The sequence below is a fragment of the Coregonus lavaretus genome (assembly GCF_964263955.1).
Source record: "Coregonus lavaretus genome assembly, chromosome: 29".
In the NCBI taxonomy this organism is placed as follows: Eukaryota; Metazoa; Chordata; class Actinopteri; order Salmoniformes; family Salmonidae; genus Coregonus; species Coregonus lavaretus.
In genome coordinates, this window is record NC_140016.1 from 7,557,127 (window position 1) to 7,579,126 (window position 22,000).

The 22,000-nt window shown below is 44.6% G+C and overlaps 1 protein-coding gene across 1 annotated transcript in view; it reads right to left on the minus strand.

Moving 5' to 3' along the window:
- sh3tc2 (SH3 domain and tetratricopeptide repeats 2) overlaps nucleotides 1-21,801 on the minus strand; it is a 34,696-nt gene extending 12,895 nt beyond the window's left edge. Inside the window, 11 exon segments of the mRNA XM_084147438.1 lie at nucleotides 33-83; nucleotides 3,980-4,116; nucleotides 6,466-6,661; nucleotides 7,315-7,388; nucleotides 8,512-8,710; nucleotides 9,572-9,715; nucleotides 10,615-10,720; nucleotides 10,921-11,048; nucleotides 12,734-12,857; nucleotides 13,808-13,911; nucleotides 21,585-21,801. Of these exon segments, the coding sequence (XP_084003564.1) occupies nucleotides 33-83; nucleotides 3,980-4,116; nucleotides 6,466-6,661; nucleotides 7,315-7,388; nucleotides 8,512-8,710; nucleotides 9,572-9,715; nucleotides 10,615-10,720; nucleotides 10,921-11,048; nucleotides 12,734-12,857; nucleotides 13,808-13,911; nucleotides 21,585-21,627 (1,306 nt within the window). The 5' untranslated portion in view covers nucleotides 21,628-21,801.
- Nucleotides 21,802-22,000: the final 199 nt, after the last annotated feature.

Genomic DNA, 22,000 nt, shown 5'->3' on the forward strand with positions numbered 1-22,000 from the left:
ATTACCTTGTTATTAGATAACGTATTACTAACCTTGTTTTGGTTGGTTTCTGATGTACGTAAAGTCAGACTGATCCAGTCTATCTGTGGGAAGAAATTGATATATTTAACCGCCATTTCACAGTAAAAAAAATGGTACTTGACATACAAACAAACACAGTGGTTCCCTAACTACAGTAGTCTGACAGTACTCAGTAAAACACAGTGGTTCCCTACCTACAGTAGTCTGACAGTACTCAGTATAACACAGTGGTTCCCTACCTACAGTAGTCTGACAGTACTCAGTATAACACAGTGGTTCCCTACCTACAGTAGTCTGACAGTACTCAGTAAAACACAGTGGTTCCCTACCTACAGTAGTCTGACAGTACTCAGTAAAACACAGTGGTTCCCTACCTACAGTAGTCTGACAGTACTCAGTAAAACACAGTGGTTCCCTATCTACAGTAGTCTGACAGTACTCAGTAAAACACAGTGGTTCCCTACCTACAGTAGTCTGACAGTACTCAGTAAAACACAGTGGTTCCCTACCTACAGTAGTCTGACAGTATTCAGTATAACACAGTGGTTCCCTACCTACAGTAGTCTGACAGTACTCAGTAAAACACAGTGGTTCCCTACCTACAGTAGTCTGACAGTACTCAGTATAACACAGTGGTTCCCTACCTACAGTAGTCTGACAGTACTCAGTAAAACACAGTGGTTCCCTACCTACAGTAGTCTGACAGTACTCAGTAAAACACAGTGGTTCCCTACCTACAGTAGTCTGACAGTATTCAGTATAACACAGTGGTTCCCTACCTACAGTAGTCTGACAGTATTCAGTAAAACACAGTGGTTCCCTACCTACAGTAGTCTGACAGTACTCAGTAAAACACAGTGGTTCCCTACCTACAGTAGTCTGACAGTACTCAGTAAAACACAGTGGTTCCCTACCTACAGTAGTCTGACAGTACTCAGTAAAACACAGTGGTTCCCTACCTACAGTAGTCTGACAGTACTCAGTATAACACAGTGGTTCCCTACCTACAGTAGTCTGACAGTACTCAGTAAAACACAGTGGTTCCCTACCTACAGTAGTCTGACAGTACTCAGTATAACACAGTGGTTCCCTACCTACAGTAGTCTGACAGTACTCAGTATAACACAGTGGTTCCCTACCTACAGTAGTCTGACAGTATTCAGTATAACACAGTGGTTCCCTACCTACAGAATAGCCTACGTTAACATATGTAGCTTAAGAAACAAGGTTTAGTGAAATCAATAATTTGCTAGTGACATTCATATTCTGACTATCTCTGAAACTCACTTAGATAATACCTTTGATGACACAGTTGTATCAATACAAGGTTATAACATTTACAGAAAATATAGAAATGGTGGAGGTGTTGCTGTTTATATTCAGAACCACATTCCTGTGAAGATTAGAGAGGATCCCATGTTAAATACTGTTGAAGTAATATGGCTACCTAGGACACCTGGGATATCTAGGAAAACCAAAGTTCCAAAGGCTGGGCCTAATATTGTGTATAAGAGGTCATACAATAAGTTTTGTAGTGATTCCTATGTTGTTGATGTAAAGAATATATGTTGGTCCGTGGTGTGTAATGAGGAGCAAACAGACACTGCACTTGACACATTTATGAAATTGCTTATTCCAGTTACTAATAAGCATGCACCCATTAAGAAAATGACTGTAAAAACTGTTAAATCCCCGTGGTTTGATGAGGAATTGTATGGTTGAGAGGGATGAGGCAAAAGGAATGCAAATAAGTCTGTCTGCACAACCGATTGGCAAACGTATTGCAAATTGAGAAATCATGTGACTAAACTGAATAAAAAGAAGAAGAAACTACACAATGAAACAAAGATAAATGACATAAAGAATGATAGTAAAGAGCTTTGGAGCACCTTAAATTACATTTTGGGAAAAAAGGCAAGCTCAGCTCCATCATTCATTGAATCAGATGGCTTATTCATCACAAAACCAACTGATATTTTCAACTACTTTAATGATTTTTTCATTGGCAAGATTAGCAAATTTAGGCATGACATGCCAGCAACAATTGCTGACACTACACATCTAAGTATTTCTGACCAAATTATGAAAGACAAACGTTGTAATTTTGAATTCCGTAAAGTGAGTGTGGAAGAGGTGAAACAATTATTATATGGAATGTTACTGAGGATAATAGCGGACGATATTGCCACTCCTATTTGCCATATTTTCAATTTAAGCCTACTAGAATGTGTGTGCCCCCAGGCTTGGAGGGAAGCAAAAGCCATTCCGCTACCTAAGAATAGTAAAGCCCCCTTTACTGGCTGAAATAGCCGACCAATTAGCCTGTTACCAACCCTTTGTAAACTATTGGAAAAAATTGTTTTTGACCAGATACAATGCTATTTTACAGTTTAAAAAAATTGACAACAAACTTTCAGCATGCTTATAGAGAAGGACATTCAACAAGCACAGCACTTACACAAATGACTGATGATTGGCTGAGAGAAATTGATGATAAAAAGATTGTGGGGGCTGTTTTGTTAGACTTCAGTGCGGCTTTTGACATTATCGATCATAGTTTGCTGCTGGAATAACGTATGTGCTATATTGTGGATACAGAGTTACCTGTCTAACAGAACACAGAGGGTGTTCTTTAACGGAAGCCTCTCCAACATAATCCAGGTAGAATCAGGAATTCCCCAGGGCAGCTGTCGAGGCCCATTACTTTTTTCAATCTTTACTAATGACATGCCACTGGCTTTGAGTAAAGCCAGTGTGTCTATGTATGCTGATGACTCAACACTATACATATCAGCTACTACAGTGACTGAAATGCCTGCAACACTTAACAAAGAGTTGTAGTTAGTTTCAGAGTGGGTGGCAAGGAATAAGTTAGTCCTAAATATTTCTAAAACTGAAACACATTGTATATGGAACAAATCATTCACTAAACTCCAAACCTCATTTAAATATTGTAATAATAATGTGGAGATTGAGCAAATTGAGGTGACTAAACTGCTTGGAGTAACCCTGGATTGTAAATGGTCATGGTCAAAACATACTGACACAACAGTAGCTAAGATGGGGAGAAGTCTGTCCATAATAAAGCGCTGCTCTACCTTCTTAACAACACTATCAACAAGGCAGGTCCTACAGGCTCTAGTTTTATCGCACCTGGACTACTGTTCAGTCGTGTGGTCAGGTGCCACAAAGAGGGACTTAGGAAAATTGCAATTGGCTCAAAACAGGGCAGCAGGGCTGGCCCTTGGATGTATACATAGAGCTAATATTAATAATATGCATGTCAATCTCTCCTGGCTCAAAGTGGAGGAGAGATTGACTTCATCACTGCTTGTGTTTGTGAGAGGTGTTGACATGTTGAAAGCACCGAGCTGTCTGTTTGAACGACTGGCACACAGCTCAGACACCCATGCATACCCCACAAGACATGCCACCAGAGATCCAGACTATGGGAGGCGCACAGTCCTACATATAGCCATGACTACATGGAACTCTATTCAACATCAGGTGAACTGATGCAAGCAGTAGAATCAGATTTTAAAAAAGATAAAAATACACCTTATGGAACGGGGGGACTGTGAAACAACACAAACATAGGCACAGACACATGCATACACACACATGATAATGTACGCTCTATACACACACGTACACATTGATTTTGTGTTGTAGATATGTGGTAGTGGAGTAGGGGCCTGAGGGCACACACTTAGTGTGCTGTGAAATCTGTTATGAATGCATTGTAATGTTTTTTTTAATGTATAACTGCCTTAATTTTGCTGGACCCCAGGAAGAGTAGCTGCTGCCTTGGCAGGAACTAATGGGGATCCATAATAAATACAAATACAAATACAGTAGTCAGACAGTACTCAGTATAACACAGTCGGTCCCTATCTACAGTAGTCTGACAGTACTCAATAATTCCCTATACTGTATAGACTGAGGGATCCTCTCCTACCTAGTCTGTAGACAGTACTGATGTCAGAGGAGAAGAGTCTCTCTAGCAGGCCGTTGTCTCTGGGTTCAGTACTGCAGGGGTTAACCTGGGACAGAGACGCACGCTCCTCCTCACTCAGAAACACCAGTTGTCTGTCTCTGAGAGCGAGTGAGAGAGAGCGAGCGAGAGAGTAGTGAGAGGACAGAGAGAGGGAGGGGGAGAGAGACAAAGAAAGCATTATCACCCACATGACTCTGCTCTCAACCTCCCCTCCATCCCTCCACCCTTCCATCCCTCCATACCTCCATCCATCCATCCCTCCACCCTTCCATCCTTCCATCCCTCCACCCCTCCATCCCTCCACCCTTCCATCCCTCCATACTTCCATCCCTCCATCCCTCCACCCTTCCATCCTTCCATCCCTCCATCCCTCCATCCCTCCATACCTCCATCCATCCATCCCTCCACCCTTCCATCCTTCCATCCCTCCATCCCTCCATCCCTCCATCCTTCCATCCCTCCATCCCTCCACACCTCCATCCCTCCATCCCTCCATCCCTCTACCCTTCCATCCCTCCATCCCTCCACCCCACTATCCCGCCATCCCTCCACCCCACCATCCCTCCATCCCTCCATCCCTCCACCCCTCCACCCCTCCACCCCTCCATCCCTCCATCCCTCCACCCTTCCACCCCTCCATCCCACCATCCCTCCATCCCTCCATCCCTCCATCCCTCCACCCTTCCACCCTTCCACCCCTCCATCCCTCCATCCCTCCATCCCTCCATCCCTCATCCCTCCATCCTTCCATCCCTCCATCCCTCCATCCCTCCATCCCTCCATCCCTCCATCCCTCATCCCTCCATCCTTCCATCCCTCCATCCCTCCATCCCTCCATCCCTCCATCCTTCCATCCCTCCATCCCTCCATCCCTCCATCCCTCCATCCTTCCATCCCTCCATCCCTCCATCTCTCCACACCTCCATCCCTTTACCCCATCCCTTTACCCCTCCATCCTTCCATCCCTCCACCCCTCCATCTCTCCATCTCTCTACACCTCCATCCCTCCACCTGAAGCTTCTACTATTGACAACAGATAAACAGATAGACCAAGTAAATATGAACAGAATGAGAAAACATAACACATTGTCCACTGTCCTAACTGTTCCTAGAAGACTGAGAAGAGTTGAGGGGTGAATAAAAACATGTTTTAGGAGAAAACAGAAATTGAGTAAATTAGATTGTGCACAAATAATTTGTGAACACATAATTGTGGAACAAACTCCTATTTGTGTTAACAATAACTGTTCACAGCAAAAACGGTATAAATTCATAATATTTTGTATGTATTGCCCTCACAGTGGTTTGGTATTGTAATGCTGTTATGTATTGCCCTCACAGTGGTTTGGTATTGTAATGCTGTTATGTATTGCCCTCACAGTGGTTTGGTATTGTAATGCTGTTATGTATAGCCCTCACAGTGGTTTGGTATTGTAATGCTGTTATGTATTGCCCTCACAGTGGTTTGGTATTGTAATGCTGTTATGTATTGCCCTCACAGTGGTTTGGTATTGTAATGCTGTTATGTATAGCCCTAACAGTGGTTTGGTATTGTAATGCTGTTATGTATTGCCCTCACAGTGGTTTGGTATTGTAATGCTGTTATGTATAGCCCTAACAGTGGTTTGGTATTGTAATGCTGTTATGTATAGCCCTAACAGTGGTTTGGTATTGTAATGCTGTTATGTATTGCCCTAACAGTGGTTTGGTATTGTAATGCTGTTATGTATTGCCCTAACAGTGGTTTGGTATTGTAATGCTGTTATGTATAGCCCTAACAGTGGTTTGGTATTGTAATGCTGTTATGTATTGCCCTCACAGTGGTTTGGTATTGTAATGCTGTTATGTATTTCCCTAACAGTGGTTTGGTATTGTAATGCTGTTATGTATAGCCCTCACAGTGGTTTGGTATTGTAATGCTGTTATGCCATCAAACCCCTGCAACTTATCCAGAACGCTGCAGCCGCCTGGTTTTCAACCTTCCCAAGTTCTCCCATGTCACCCCGCTCCTCCGCACACTCCAATGGCTTCCAGTCGAAGATGACATCCACTACAAGACCATGGTGCTTACCTACAGAGCAGCAAGAGGAACTGCCCCTCCCTATGCTCAAACCCTACACCCCAACCCGAGCTCTCCATTCTGCCCCATCTGATCTCCTGGGCCTCCCACCCCTACGGGAGGGCAGCTCCCGCTTAGCCCAGTCCAAGCTCTTCTCTGTCCTGGCAGCCCAATGGTGGAACTAGCTTCCCGCTGAAGCTAGGACAGCAGAGGCCCTGCCCAACCCTACTTTATAGCTACTTTATTGAGGAACATGTCCTTAATATGCCTGTGATATGTGGTTGTCCCACCTAGCTATCTTAAGATGAATGCGCTAACTGTAAGTCGCTCTGGATATGAGTGTCTGCTAAATGACTAAAATGTAAAAATGTAAATGTATTGCTCTTACAGTGGTTTGGCGTTGAGTGGCTTGACGTGAGCCTTGTGTACGAATCCGGTGTGTCCTGTAGAGCAGTGTGTTCCTATGAACAGGTCCAGACCACGAAGTAGCATCCCCTGTATCTCAATCAGGTCACCTCTACTCAGTTGGAGCTCATCACAACCTACTGGGTTATGGTCAACTACAGCCTCACAGGAACCAGTTACTGCAGGGGGAGGGGAAAGGAGAGGGGGTTGGAGGAAATACCTAGTATCTGTATTTAACACTGGCCATGGCATGAGTGTAGGTATAGGGTGATCAAACTGTCCTCTCTCTGAAGAGTTAGGGTTAGGGCCTCACCTATAGGGTGGTCAAACTGTCCTCTTTCTGAAGGGTTAGGGTTAGGGTGAGGGTTAGGGTTAGGGTTAGGGTTAGGGTTAGGGTTAGGGTTAGGGTGAGGGTGAGGGTGAGGGTTAGGGTGAGGGTGAGGGTGAGGGTGAGGGTTAGGGTTAGGGTGAGGGTTAGGGTTAGGCTTAGGGTTAGGGTTAGGGTTAGGGTTAGGGTGAGGGTGAGGGTTAGGGTTAGGGTTAGGGTTAGGGTTAGGGTTAGGGTTAGGGTTAGGGTGAGGGTGAGGGTGAGGGTTAGGGTTAGGGTTAGGGTTGGGCCTCACCTATAGGGTGGTCAAACTGTCCTCTTTCTGAAGGGTTAGGGTTAGGGTTAGGGTTAGGGTTAGGGTGAGGGTGAGGGTTAGGCTTAGGGTTAGGGTTAGGGTGAGGGTGAGGGTGAGGGTGAGGGTTAGGGTTAGGGTGAGGGTTAGGGTTAGGGTTAGGGTTAGGGTTAGGGTTAGGGTTAGGGTTAGGGTTAGGGTTAGGGCCTCACCAATATGGTGGTCAAACTGTCCTCTCTCTGAAGGGGAGCATCCGGCACAGTCAGGGTACTTCCTCAGGAACCACCTACACAAACAGGATACACATCAGTTTGGCACAAAATGGCTGCCATATTTCACTACAAAATATGAGGTGAGAGGAAATAAAAGTGTGACAATGAAGAATAGAGGTTTATAGCTTATAGTGTGACTGAGTATGTCACTGTGTAATGTTATAAGGTGTATATACTGCATAGGATGTAATTTGACTTACTGGTAGAAGGGGTATGGGTTAGGGGGTAGGGACTAGGTAACTCACTGGTAGAAGGGGTATGACTTAGGGGCTAGGAACTAGGTAACTCACTGGTAGAAGGGGTATGGGTTAGGGGGTATGGACTAGGTAACTCACTGGTAGAAGGGGTATGGGTTAGGGGCTAGGGACTAGGTAACTCACTGGTAGAAGGGGTATGGGTTAGGGGGTATGGACTAGGTAACTCACTGGTAGAAGGGGTATGGGTTAGGGGCTAGGGACTAGGTAACTCACTGGTAGAAGGGGTATGGGTTAGGGGCTAGGGACTAGGTAACTCACTGGTAGAAGGGGTATGGGTTAGAGGCTAGGGACTAGGTAACTCACTGGTAGAAGGGGTATGGGTTAGGGGGTATGGACTAGGTAACTCACTGGTAGAAGGGGTATGGGTTAGGGGCTAGAGACTAGGTAACTCACTGGTAGAAGGGGTATGGGTTAGGGTGTAGGGACTAGGTAACTCACTGGTAGAAGGGGTATGGGTTAGGGGGTATGGACTAGGTAACTCACTGGTAGAAGGGGTATGGGTTAGGGCAGGGGTGTCGAACTCATTTAGCCCCGGGGGCCGCATTTGGTCTTCAACGTGGTCCGGAGAGGAGCACTGATAATGTCTTATATTTCCTTGCAGTCAAAATGTGCCAAAAATAGTCTATCCATTGCCCTGACTGTCTAGTGATCATTAGCAATCTGGACAATCAAGAAACTGTGTGAATATAGGTCCATTATCATTTCTACCCAATTTTGATTTGTTTTTTTAGTCATTTGAAAGTATATTGAGTTTTTTTAAATGTTTTTTTAAAACTCAACTTAAACAGTTGGACCCCTTTGCGGGCCGGATCCGGACTAGGTACAGGTAACTCATTGGTAGAAGGGGTATGGGTTTGGGGTTAGGGATTAGGTAGCTCACTGGTAGAAGGGGTATGGCAGCGGCTGCATGGTGTTGACAGGCACTAGTCCGTGTTGCCCGGTGGAGAGAAGGGTGCCCTCCCAGTGATTGTCCTGCCCCGTGTCTCTAACCATCAGCAAGTCGTTACGTCTGAAACACAACTCCTCCTCCTCCTCACTATGCTCGCCACTGCTCACCAGCGCCTTGGCAAAGAACGAACCTGGGGGAGAGAGATACATACAGGTGAATAACACGCAAAGAACACCACACACACACACACACACACACACAGGGGATGCAGATTTCTGTAAAGAATGAATATTCGACTGAACTAAAGGGATCTTTTCATAGAACTGAGGCTCTGTCCTGCTTCACAGAATACAGTTTTAAAAATCAATTCTCAACACACACGTCTTCCTTTCACTGGCTATTGATTCCTCTCAGGCATTAGGGAGAAGAGTACTTCCTCTTAAAACATTATGCCTACACAGACAGTGTACAATGGCAATGCAGGAAAAATAGCTCTCTAAATTACATTAAGTTAATGGATGACAAACTGTATAGTGAATAAGGGCACTGTCGCTGTTTTGCTGTATTTCAGAACATGTCATCAGTTTAAGTTTAGCTGTATTTCATTTCTAGGTATCTGGAACAACTTGTTCTGAAATACCATGAAAATGTTCCTTCAGGTCAGTGGTTGAATAATAAGACATGTTATGCGTCTGTTCTGCTCTGAGGAGAGTGTGATGTAAACTGATGTTGATGATGAGGGTCAAGAAAGTAGAGCACATCAGCTGTCCATAAGGAGTTCATAGAGTTCATAAGGTCTTCATAATGTGTCAATTAGTAGTTTGTAAACTGTTCATAAGATGTCTATAAAGACTTCATAAGATGCTGATATGGTGTTCATAACCTGTCATAAGGAGTTCAATTGTCCATCCCTACCCTTTACAGCAGCAGTCCCAGGTAGTGTGGCCAGGTGCTGTTCATAATAAGGTTATAATATGTCATAAGGTGTTCATAAGGTGTTCATAGGGTGTTTATAAAGAGTTCATAATGTGTTCAAAAGGTGTTCGTTCACCCTCCTGCAGCAGCAGTCCCAGGTAGAGTGTGGCCAGGTGTTCCTCATCTACAGTCACAGTGATCTCCAGGTCCCTCAGCAGCTCAGTGTCCAGCCACAATGACTGGTCACACAGGAAATTCTCCAGGCACCGCGCCACATAGCCTGGATATACAACAAAGTAAAATGAAGTTGTCCCTACATCCTGATGAATGTCTGGTCTTTCCAGGTCAATGGCTTAGGTTAGGATTGGGTGTGGGACGCTGATCCTAGATCTGTGCCTATTGGCAACTTCTAACCAGACCGGACAAAATAATCAGCCTTCAGAATCTGTTAATGAGTTTCATCCAGGTCAGGTAGACTAGGATAGTACAGCATACCTAGAGCCAGGTAGGTAGACTAGGATAGTACAGCATACCTAGAGCCAGGTAGGTAGACTAGGATAGTACAGCATACCTAGAGCCAGGTAGGTAGACTAGGATAGTACAGCATACCTAGAGCCAGGTAGGTAGACTAGGATAGTACAGCATACCTAGAGCCAGGTAGGTAGACTAGGATAGTACAGCATACCTAGAGCCAGGTAGGTAGACTAGGATAGTACAGCATACCTAGAGCCAGGTAGGTAGACTAGGATAGTACAGCATACCTAGAGCCAGGTAGGTAGACTAGGATAGTACAGCATACCTAGAGCCAGGTAGGTAGACTAGGATAGTACAGCATACCTAGAGCCAGGTAGGTAGACTAGGATAGTACAGCATACCTAGAGCCAGGTAGGTAGACGAGGATAGTACAGCATACCTAGAGCCAGGTAGGTAGACTAGGATAGTACAGCATACCTAGAGCCAGGTAGGTAGACTAGGATAGTACAGCATACCTAGAGCCAGGTAGGTAGACGAGGATAGTACAGCATACCTAGAGCCAGGTAGGTAGACTAGGATAGTACAGCATACCTAGAGCCAGGTAGGTAGACTAGGATAGTACAGCATACCTAGAGCCAGGTAGGTAGACTAGGATAGTACAGCATACCTAGAGCCAGGTAGGTAGACGAGGATAGTACAGCATACCTAGAGCCAGGTAGGTAGAGAACTTCCAGATCTCCTCTACAGTCTTGAAGGTGATGACAAAGCTGTCCTTCTCAGCGTGGACAGACAGCAGACGGGCAGACAGGTCCTATAGGGAGGCAGAAGAACCAAAGACATTGATGAAGTAGCAGAGAGGATGCAGAGAAGGTCACCTTTATGCTAAACCAACCCCTAGCCCCTACATCAGGGAGAAACAATTTTTAGCAGGACAACGGTTGGAACTGCATCCCTGGTCTAGGCGGGGACATGCCTTGACCTCTCACCCCTGACCCCTGACCTGTGACTAACCTTGAAGAGCTGGATGACGTCCTGACTGTTGCTCTCGACGACCCTGAGTCTAGTACGGAGCGCCTCCTGTAGTTCAGAGTCAGGTATTACACCTGAGCACCGCCGACCGCTGAACACCAGCACCACGTCTACACACGCACGCACGCAGGCAAACACACACACACAAACACACAAATGCACGCACACACACGCATGAATGCACACGTGCACACACACACACTGTCAGTCTAGACATTACCGGTAGGCGTATTGACTGATACTGTGATATTGTCATGTAGACATCAACATGCGGAGTTAAGCTGTTTAAGTAACTTTTCCCAGAAGGTAAGTGAGTGTATTATAGAGCCATGCTAAGTGAGTGTATTATAGAGCCATGCTAAGTGAGTGTATTATAGAGCCATGCTAAGTGAGTGTATTATAGAGCCATGCTAAGTGAGTGTATTATAGAGCCATGCTAAGTGAGTGTATTATAGAGCCATGCTAAGTGAGTGTATTATAGAGCCATGCTAAGTCAATGTATTGTAGAGCCATGCTAAGTGAGTGTATTATAGAGCCATGCTAAGTGAGTGTATTATAGAGCCATCATAAGTGAGTGTATTATAGAGCCATGCTAGGTGAGTGTATTATAGAGCCATCATAAGTGAGTGTATTATAGAGCCATGCTAAGTGAGTGTATTATAGAGCCATCATAAGTGAGTGTATTATAGAGCCATCATAAGTGAGTGTATTATAGAGCCATGCTAAGTGAGTGTATTATAGAGCCATCATAAGTGAGTGTATTATAGAGCCATGCTAAGTGAGTGTATTATAGAGCCATCATAAGTGAGTGTATTATAGAGCCATGCTAAGTGAGTGTATTATAGAGCCATGCTAAGTGAGTGTATTATAGAGCCATCATAAGTGAGTGTATTATAGAGCCATGCTAAGTGAGTGTATTATAGAGCCATGCTAAGTGAGTGTATTATAGAGCCATGCTAAGTGAGTGTTTTATAGAGCCATGCTAAGTGAGTGTATTATAGAGCCATGCTAAGTGAGTGTATTATAGAGCCATCATAAGTGAGTGTATTATAGAGCCATCATAAGTGTGTGTATTATAGAGCCATGCTAAGTGAGTGTATTATAGAGCCATGCTAAGTGAGTGTATTATAGAGCCATCATAAGTGAGTGTATTATAGAGCCATGCTAAGTGAGTGTATTATAGAGCCATGCTAAGTGAGCTCATTGAGTGGCTCAGTGTTAGACTAGGAATAACAGATCTATTACAGCCTTGAGTGACTCTTAGTGGATGTTTGAAGGGACCTTTTAACATTAGGTCCATTTGGGAGAGAGCTACACAGGAACCTGCTGGAGGAAAGTCACAGAGTATCATAGAGTAGCTAAGTAGCTGTGTCTACTGCAACATTAACGTTAAGGGAAGATGAGGAGTCACCAGTTTTCTTGCAGGATGTTGACATACACACAGACAACATCAATGATAAAGTGATAGGCACATCATTTAGACTGCTGTGCAGTGATAGCATCAACACCACCACACAAACTGATCCACAATCAGCATCACACCACACAACCATGACCAGTAGCTGTTAACACCACCACACAAACTGATCCACAATCAGCATCACACCACACAACCATTGACCAGTAGCTGTTAACACCACTACATTAGCAGTTAGCACATCCATAGTAAGAATAGAGAGAGAAACACCCTGGCTGTCCCAAATAGCACCGTATGGGTTAAAAGTAGCACCCTATACAGGTATGAGGGTGTCATTTGGAACACATCCATACAGAGTATCTGTGAGTAGAACAGTACCTGAGGAGAACCTCTCTCCCACGGCCAGTGACACGGTGCTTCCTCTGGTGAATGCCTCCTTCCTCTTCCAGTAACTGTCCGGCTCCGCCTCCCCGTCCCCAGACTCCACCCCCGGCCCCTCCTCCTCCTCCCCCTCCACCCCTGGAGAAGACAGGAAACAGAGGTCAGGTCAGAGGTACCCTCAGGAAGGAAGGGGGTGAGACAGTTGTTTGGGGGTTGATTTTAAAAGAGGCTTTTGTGTCAGAAACATGTGCTCTGTAAGCAAGTGCAAGATCATCCATCGACCTTGTTATGTGACAACTATGAAGGGGGATGGAGATCAAATAGTGGACATGGCTACAAAACAACACCAGCATTTAGCATCATTCAGTAGCAAGACACTGTACAGTGTCCACATTGCTTCATTGTCAATCCTTCCGGAATGCAAACCAGTCGAGGTAACCAGACAAAGTTGGTGATTTGTCTCTTTTACTGTATGAGAGAACATTCACACTAAAGTTACATAACTGCTTGTGTACAGTATATTCTGTGATGAGGGTTTCAATAGTGATTAGTCTGTTTCCTCCAGAACATCAACAGGACATGAAGAGTCTATCATCTCCCAGATGGTCTATTACAATATAATGAGCTGCTCTGGTTGTCCTGACAGGGCTTTATGACCGGTGGTGGCTTCACACATATGCGCACTTGCGCGCACACACGCACACACACACACATAGAAACACACACACATAGGCTTTATGAGCATCTGGGCTGGCTTCCCCATGTTGTTGTCCCATTGTACAGAGAGGATGTCCCCAACACATCCTCAATCTGGGACTGACCGGTGACCGGTGGCATGACACAACAGCCTGAAAGAATCCTCCCGCTCAAATTACCACTGTTATGTTGTTTAGGCTACTGCGTAATACAATGTTTCATTGTTTGCTACAGTACAAATCCAGAAGCGTTCAAACTCCAAATGAGTCTGGGCAATTTAACTCAGTAGGACTTGGGAAGGAGGATCATAATTGGGATAGAATCAGCTGGATGTTTTGTGAAGGTAAAAGAAACGCTTTAAGGCTTTTACTGTACCCTACCTGGATTCATAACATCATTTCCTGGGAAGTGCTTATTGGTTCCCGCTAGCGTGTACGGTGGTTCCCTCCATAGTGCATCCAGCTCAGCAGGGGAGATGTCTGGGAGGGGGGAAGGAGATAAGTGTGACACACATCTGTATATGGTTCCCGTTGCATGGTCAGACGTTGCATGCATCAACCAACGGTTGCGTGGCACATCATCGACTGTGCCGTCGGGCACCAGATTGCTAGAACATATGATGTGGTCAGCTGATAAAATGTTTATCCAGGCGTGGTAAGAGCTGACATGCGACTGCAACGCCTGGGCAAGAGGAGGGCGCCCAATGTCTGGGAGGGGGGATGGAAATTAGTGTGACACACATCAGTAAATGTCTGGGAGGGGGAATGAGATTAGTGGGACACACACATTAGTAAATGTCTGGGAGGAGGGAATGAGATTGGTGGGACACAAACATCAATAAATGTCTGGGAGGGTGGAAGGAGATTAGTGTAAACATCAGTAAATGTCTATAGGAGGGGGAAGGAGATTAGTGTATCATGAAGTAGTAAACACCATCAAGGGGTGTATGTCAATAGTCTAAAGTGGCTTCCTCTCCTTATATCTCCATCAATACTCTGGTGAGGAGAAGGAAACAAGGAAGGACACATTTACTAGACCTGAAGGAAGATTGTGTTGGTTGAAAATGGTGTAGATCAAACAGCAAACAGGGAACAGACATGTATCGCGAAAAACAGCTAGCCATCAGGCATCGTAAGACAGTGTTTTCCAATCCTGGCCCTGGGGCGCCCAAGGGGTGCAAATGTTTGCTTTTGCCCTATCACTATGGCCTCACCAGCCACCCTGATCTCGAGATAGCTACTCGCGCTAGCTACTAGCACTGCACACCTGGTTCAAATAATCAAAGCTTGATGATGAGTTGATTATTAGATTTAGATATGTAGTGGTCGTGCAAAAAACAAATCATGCACCCCCTGGGGTCCAGAGACAGGTATTGGGAAACACTGTGGTAAGGGTTGACAGGGGATGGGAAACACAATGGGAAGAAGCAGAGAGGTCACACAATGACCCACAGACACACATATGCACTGACATCATCAGCCAACAACCCCACACAGCACTGAGCGTTACACATGAGACAACAGCTCTGTAAGACGAGAGAACATTCAGACTAGAACACACTCAGACAAGGACAAGCACGCCCTCTAAATACAACAAAACAATGCTAAGCCTTTGTGTATTGTATACAAAACTGTATTGGTAAGCCACGGCTGACAGTCAATGTCAAAATTGTCTTCATGCTTTTTGACCTTGTCATAATAGTGGTAATATTACACAACATAGCAGAGAGACTCTCTACACAGGACAAAGCATAAAGACAATACAATACACAATGATTGACTGATCTGTTATCCTGCACTGAGACACAGAACACAACAAACTGCCCAGTTTAGTAACAATATGACTGACAGGACTGCCACTACAGAACACACAACAAACTGCCCAGTTTAGTGACAATATGACTGACAGGACTGCCACTACAGAACACACAACAAACTGCCCAGTTTAGTAACAATATGACTGACAGGACTGCCACTACAGTACACACAATAAGCACAATCAGACACCACCTAACACAGCGTCACACTGACACACCAAGCCTTGTACTGTACTATACCTTCATGGGATAGCCTGTTACCCATATCATATAGATATAGCTACAGCGGCAGTATCTGTCTGAAGGAGAGAGTTACAGCTCCCTGTCTTCTCATGTCACTACTAGCCTCAGCTACAGGCTGTGGGTACAGATGGCAGGGTGAAGTGGAACCAACCTGGGAAGAGACGGCAGCGTTTGAGGAGCAGAGAGCAGCAGGAGGACGAGGAGGCCCGGAGAGGAGGGCAGCAGCACCACGCCATGTGTACCAGCAGTTTACAGCTCCCAGAAATTAATGCTGCCAACAGCCACAGCTCTCAGCACAGCTCTCAGCTACTAGGCTTTCAGACTGTCTGGTGGTCTGGCTCTGTCTGTCCTTCTCTGTCTCAGAGGCAGCTCTCTCTCTCTCTCTCTCTCTCTCTCACTCTCTCTCTCTCTCTCTCTCTCTCTCCCTCCTGCTCTGATTTCTCTCTCTTTCCTGCTCTGATCTCTCTCTATCTCTCTAGTGTGTAGGATGTCTGGTCTGTCGCTTTCGTTCTCTCTCCAATTAACTCTCTGTAGAGCTTCTTCCTGTATCTCTCTAAAACTGTCTATCCTCTATCACAATCCTCTCTCTCACTCACTCTCTCTCGCTCCCCTCTTTCTCTGGAAATCTATCTCTCCCTCTCTCCTCCCCTCCACCACCCACCCACCTCTCTCTCTCTCGCTCTCTCTAGCTGCTGCCCAGTCAGTGAATACACAAAGCACTCTCTTCTGATGGCATGTGTGTGTGGGCTGGTTAGTGAGAAAGAGTGTGTGTGTGGTCAATGAGTGTCTGTGTGTGTGTGTGTGTGTGTGAGTGACCCCACTGTTTGTGCTGCTGAGACAGAGTAGTGCTGACCCACTGTAAGAGAATGCCAGCAGGGTGCAGCAGGCTACAAGGTCACTCTACAAGAGGTTACTGGGCACAGGTCTAAGATCAGCTTACCCTCCCCCACTCATAACCAGTAGAGGGGACAATACTAAACTAACCTTTTCCCTGATCAGGGGAAACACCATCCTACTCTCTGCAAGGTCACCATAGAGACCAGGGCTCGTATTTACAAAGCGGTGATGATCTTGGAGTGTTGATTGAGGATCAGTTTTAGCCTTTCAGATCATAATGAATGCGATTTTATAGACAGGGGGAAACTGATCCTAGATCAGCACTACTACTCAGATGCTTCGTTAATACGCGCCCATAGGGACAGGGGCTCAGATGGGGAGTTCTGATTGGCCAAAGGCTTGAGCGCTGTAAATGGTGGGAGGATGCTACACTGTTCAAATAAAATGCTTTGAAACACTAAACCTAGTGGAAACTGAGCTGCCACAAACTTAAGAGTATTGAAACATCATCCTGAGATGTTTTGAAACATGACACGGTGTGTTGTAACACTACTCAATCAAAGAGTTGTGCAACACCTTGCAAGAGACAGGGAGCACTACCAGAAAAGGTTTAAAAAACTATCATGGTGTTTCGAGTTCTGTCTAGTGCGGAAAATAGATCCCTTCTCTGGAGTTTCCAAATCCTGTAAATGGGATTCCCTCCACTTACTGTTTATTCCCTGCTCTTGTATGGCGTGTTGATAAACTCAAGCCAGAAGTATTAAGTTAAAAGCAGGCCTTAATTTGCAACAAAAAACAAAGAAAATGCATAACTACATATAGCATAAAGAAAACTGATCAATGAATCAAAATTACTGCTCGCCTTGGACTATTAGCATAGCAGCCATTAGCGGACGAAATGCTACACAAAACACATATTCTTGTTGAGTGAATTCCTTTTATGTTTTGTTCTTCGATTTGATAACATTTTGTACTCACGTTTTCATTGACGCACACTTTCTTGGAGCATTTGGTGTGCTCTCACCTGTCTGAATTCATAAAGGACCAAAATAGAGGGAAGGCGCCCGCAAACTTGCCTGTTTTTACACTTGACCATAGACTGATCTAGAGGGCAGTCCTGCCACCAATGCCCTCTCTCCATCTCCATGCCTGAGATTAGGAGAATTCTGAACAGTACGGCAGCACAATGTTTGAAGTTCACTTTTGGTCTTTAAACTAAACATTTGTCTTCAGGCTTTCACTCAATGGGATTCACAAGTTCCTCACATGGCACGTGGAGATGTGATTGAGTGGGTAACATTCCAAACAAATTTGCTATCTTACTGTCCCACAAGTCAGCGGTTCGATTCTGCTTGTCGCACTTTCACTCCTCCTCTGTGTTGTCATGTTTCAAATCTATCTAAATAAAGCATTGAAAATATAAAGGTGGAAGTCCTATTCAGACTTGAGATCAGTTGACTTAACATGGACTTATGTCAAAGAATGCCCATGTTTTATTGACTGAAGTCCATGTTAAGTCTGTATATCTCAAGTCTGAATAGGGCCCCATGTGCTCAGCGTAACAAGGGTGGTTCATCAGAACAGTGAAGTCTGAAGACTGGCTGAGTGGACAGTGTTTTGACAAGCAGGAGACACAGGTTCAAATCCTTGTTGTCACGCACATATCCACTTTATGCTGTAAATGTTATCTCTGCTATAAGTTAGACATGTTACCTCTGCTATCAGTTGGATACGTTATCTCTGCTATAAGTTGGATACGTTATCTCTGCTATAAGTTGGACATGTTACCTCTGCTATAAGTTGGACATGTTATCTCTGCTGTAAGTTGGATACGTTATCTCTGCTATAAGTTGGACATGTTATCTCTGCTATAAGTTAGACATGTTATCTCTGCTATAAGTTGGACATGTTACCTCTGCTATAAGTTGGATACGTTATCTCTGCTATAAGTTGGACATGTTATCTCTGCTATAAGTTGGATACGTTATCTCTGCTATAAGTTGGACATGTTATCTCTGCTATAAGTTGGACATGTTACCTCTGCTATAAGTTGGACATGTTATCTCTGCTATAAGTTGGACATGTTATCTCTGCTATAAGTTGGACATGTTATCTCTGCTATAAGTTGGACATGTTATCTCTGCTATAAGTTGGACATGTTATCTCTGCTATATACAGTGAGGGAAAAAAGTATTTGATTCCCTGCTGATTTTGTACGTTTGCCCACTGACAAAGAAATGATCAGTCTATAATTTGAATGGTAGGTTTATTTGACCAGTGAGAGACAGAATAACAACAACAAAATCCAGAACAACGCATGTCAAAAATGTTATCAATTGATTTGCATTTTAATGAGGGAAATAAGTATTTGACCCCCTCTCAATCAGAAAGATTTCTGGTTCCCAGGTGTCTTTTCTACAGGTAACGAGCTGAGATTAGGAGCACACTCTTAAAGGGAGTGCTCCTAATCTCCGATTGTTACCTGTATAAAAGACACCTGTCCACAGAAGCAATCAATCAATCAGATTCCAAACTCTCCATCGTGGCCAAGACCAAAGAGCTCTCCAAGGATGTCAGGGACAAGATTGTAGACCTACACCACGCTGGAATGGGCTACAAGACCATCACCAAGCAGCTTGGTGAGAAGGTGACAACAGTTGGTGCGATTGTTTGCAAATGGAAGAAACACAAAAGAACTGTCAATCTCCCTCGGCCTGGGGCTCCATGCAAGGTCTCACCTCGTGGAGTTGCAATGATCATGAGAACGGTGAGGAATCAGCCCAGAACTACACAGGAGGATCTTGTCAATGATCTCAAGGCAGCTGGGACCATAGTCACCAAGAAAACAATTGGTAACACACTATGCTGTGAAGGACTGAAATCCTGCCGCCACCGCAAGGTCCCCCTGCTCAAGAAAGCACATATACATGCCTGTCTGAAGTTTGCCAATGAACATCTGAATGATTCAGAGGAGAACTGGGTGAAAGTGTTGTGGTCAGATGAGACCAAAATGGAGCTGTTTGGCATCAACTCAACATGCCGTGTTTGGAGAAGGAGGAATGCTGCTTATGACCCCAAGAACACCATCCCCACCGTCAAACATGGAGGTGGAAACATTATGCTTTGAGGGTGTTTTTCTGCTAAGGGGACAGGACAAGTTCACCGCATCAAAGGGACGATCTCAGTTTAGGTGCACTACTTTTCATGGTTTCAGTACACAATGATGGTGTTTTGAGTCTTTCTATTTAATTTTTTAATTTTAATTTTTTATTTAACCTTTATTTAACTAGGCAAGTCAATTAAAGAACAAATTCTTATTTACAATGACGGCCTACCAAAAGGCAAAAGGCCTCCTGCGGGGACGGGGGCTGGGATTAAAAAAATAAGTATATATAAATTTAGGACCAAACACACATCACAACAATGGAGACAACACAACACTACATAAAGAGAGACCTAAGACAACAACACAGCATGGTAGCAACACACGATAACACAGCAAGGTAGCAACCCAACATGAAAACAACATTTTAACGGTGTAGGGGTAAGGAAAAGGGTAGGTAGGGCATAACTAATCAAAACCCTCCTTGCCTACTTTCCACTTCTCTCCCCCTCTCTCTGTCATCCATTTTTTTTCCCCATGCTAAAGTAAAGAACACGAGGACGTGAAACAACACCGGTCACTCCATTGAGGCATCCACGGCCGAGTCCCAAATGTCTCCCTATTCCCTAGCCTTGTGGGCCCCTGGTCAAAAGTAGTGCACTATATAGGGAATAGGGTGCCATTTAGGACGCTATCCCATGTCCTGATTGAATCAGTGTGAGTCTTGTGAGGGAGACAGCTGTAAACAGCCTGACGCTCTTAGAGTAGAAACAACACTGTTTCCAGACACTGACAGACATATTACAGATAGATCTAAAAGTAGTGTACTACAGTATATTGGAAAAGAGAGCCACCCGGCTGGTAGGCTCCTGAGCTCCTCATTACAAAGGGTGGCTTATTTTTTCAACAGAAGAGCAAAGCATGTGGAAACGACAAACGACTGTCTAACAGAGGATTTCAGTTCTGTAGTAGAGAAGCATGATCAGCAAATGCAATCCGTACCGTTGCGGAACGTTCTAATCGATTCAATTTGGTGATATCACAATAACTCGTTCTCATTCCGTGGCATTCTGAAATGGAAAATTGCTGCTAGCGGAAAAGTGAACATTCTAAACTCCTCAAGAGGTTAGCAGTTCATGGATGTCAATGAGGAGCAATTGAGAAGAGTCAGAGTCAGATAAACAGATACATATTTATTTTCAACTGCCCTCCATGTTAGCAGCACTATTCTAATTGGGATTCTAGATCAATATAATATCATTGTTACAGAACTTTTGATGCCAATATGAAGCCTGTGAACCTTTTATAAACCTCAAATCTATATAGCTCGACTGTGGGTTCAACTGTATGGCTGTGGGGTAAGTGTGTGTGAAATGGATGTCATTGAGGACAGGGGTAACATGAGACAGACAGGGGGCTCTAAGTTTAGCCTAACCCCTGGAACAACACACGCCTGTGTGTCTGTGGCTGGAAATTACTGCTGAGAGATCCCCTCACTACAGTACAGTGGCTAACACAGAGAAACACACACACACTTCTCTACTGCAAATATAATAGTCTAACGATCACACATTTTCCATTGATCTTTTTTATTGCCTATGTCCTCAGAGAGAGAGAGAGAGAGAGAGAGGAGAGAGAGAGAGAGGAGAGAGAGAGAGAGAGAGAGAGAGAGAGAGAGAGAGAGAGAGAGAGAGGGAGAGGGAGAGAGAGAGAGAGAGAGAGAGAGAGAGAGAGAGAGAGAGAGAGAGAGAGAGAGAGAGAGAGAGAGAGTCCAGTCGACAGTATTTTCCCTCTTGAAGAGTAGGGGTGAAAGTAGGCTATGTTGTAGTCCGACAAACATTCACAAACACCACACTCCAGTTGTACACCAGTGATACACACCTAGTAAACATTTGAGAGAGAGAGCGAGAGAGAGAGAGAGAGAGAGAGAGAGAGAGAGAGAGAGAGAGAGAGAGAGAGAGAGAGAGAGAGAGAGAGAGACAACACTGTATTCCTTTGGAAACACGTTTCCCATCCCAATAAAGCCTTTTGAATTGTATTAAATTGAATTGAGAGAGATAGGACTAACACACACGGCATAAGTTTTGAGACAAAGTGGAACTCAAACAAACTCAACGAATACAGAAAGATAGTCGAGAGAGAGAGTGTCTCACCTCTGTCCTGCTGGCTGCTCTCTCCTGTCACTTCATTCCTCATGAGAGTGGTAGTGGTACAGTATGACACTATAGTAGTCCCAGTGTGTCCTCAGTCTGTTCCCTGCCCAGTGAGGGAAACTTTCCCCTCCGTCAGGCTTAAAGCACAGTCATTCTGTTCCTGTTTCTGTGTTTGGAAAGAGCAATGGACAGCAGTGATTTCAGCCGTGAGAGAGCATGTGACAGTGTGTGAGAACAGAGTATGTGTGAGAAAAGAATGTGTTTGTGAGAAGAGAATGTATGGTATGTCAGGGACTCTGACAACTGAGGAAGTACTGAAACTCCTCCCCCTCCAACTTCTATGGGACAGGGTTTCCATTAGATAACAGCAATAAAGTCAGATTTCCACAGTCACAAAATCAAAATTGGCAACAACA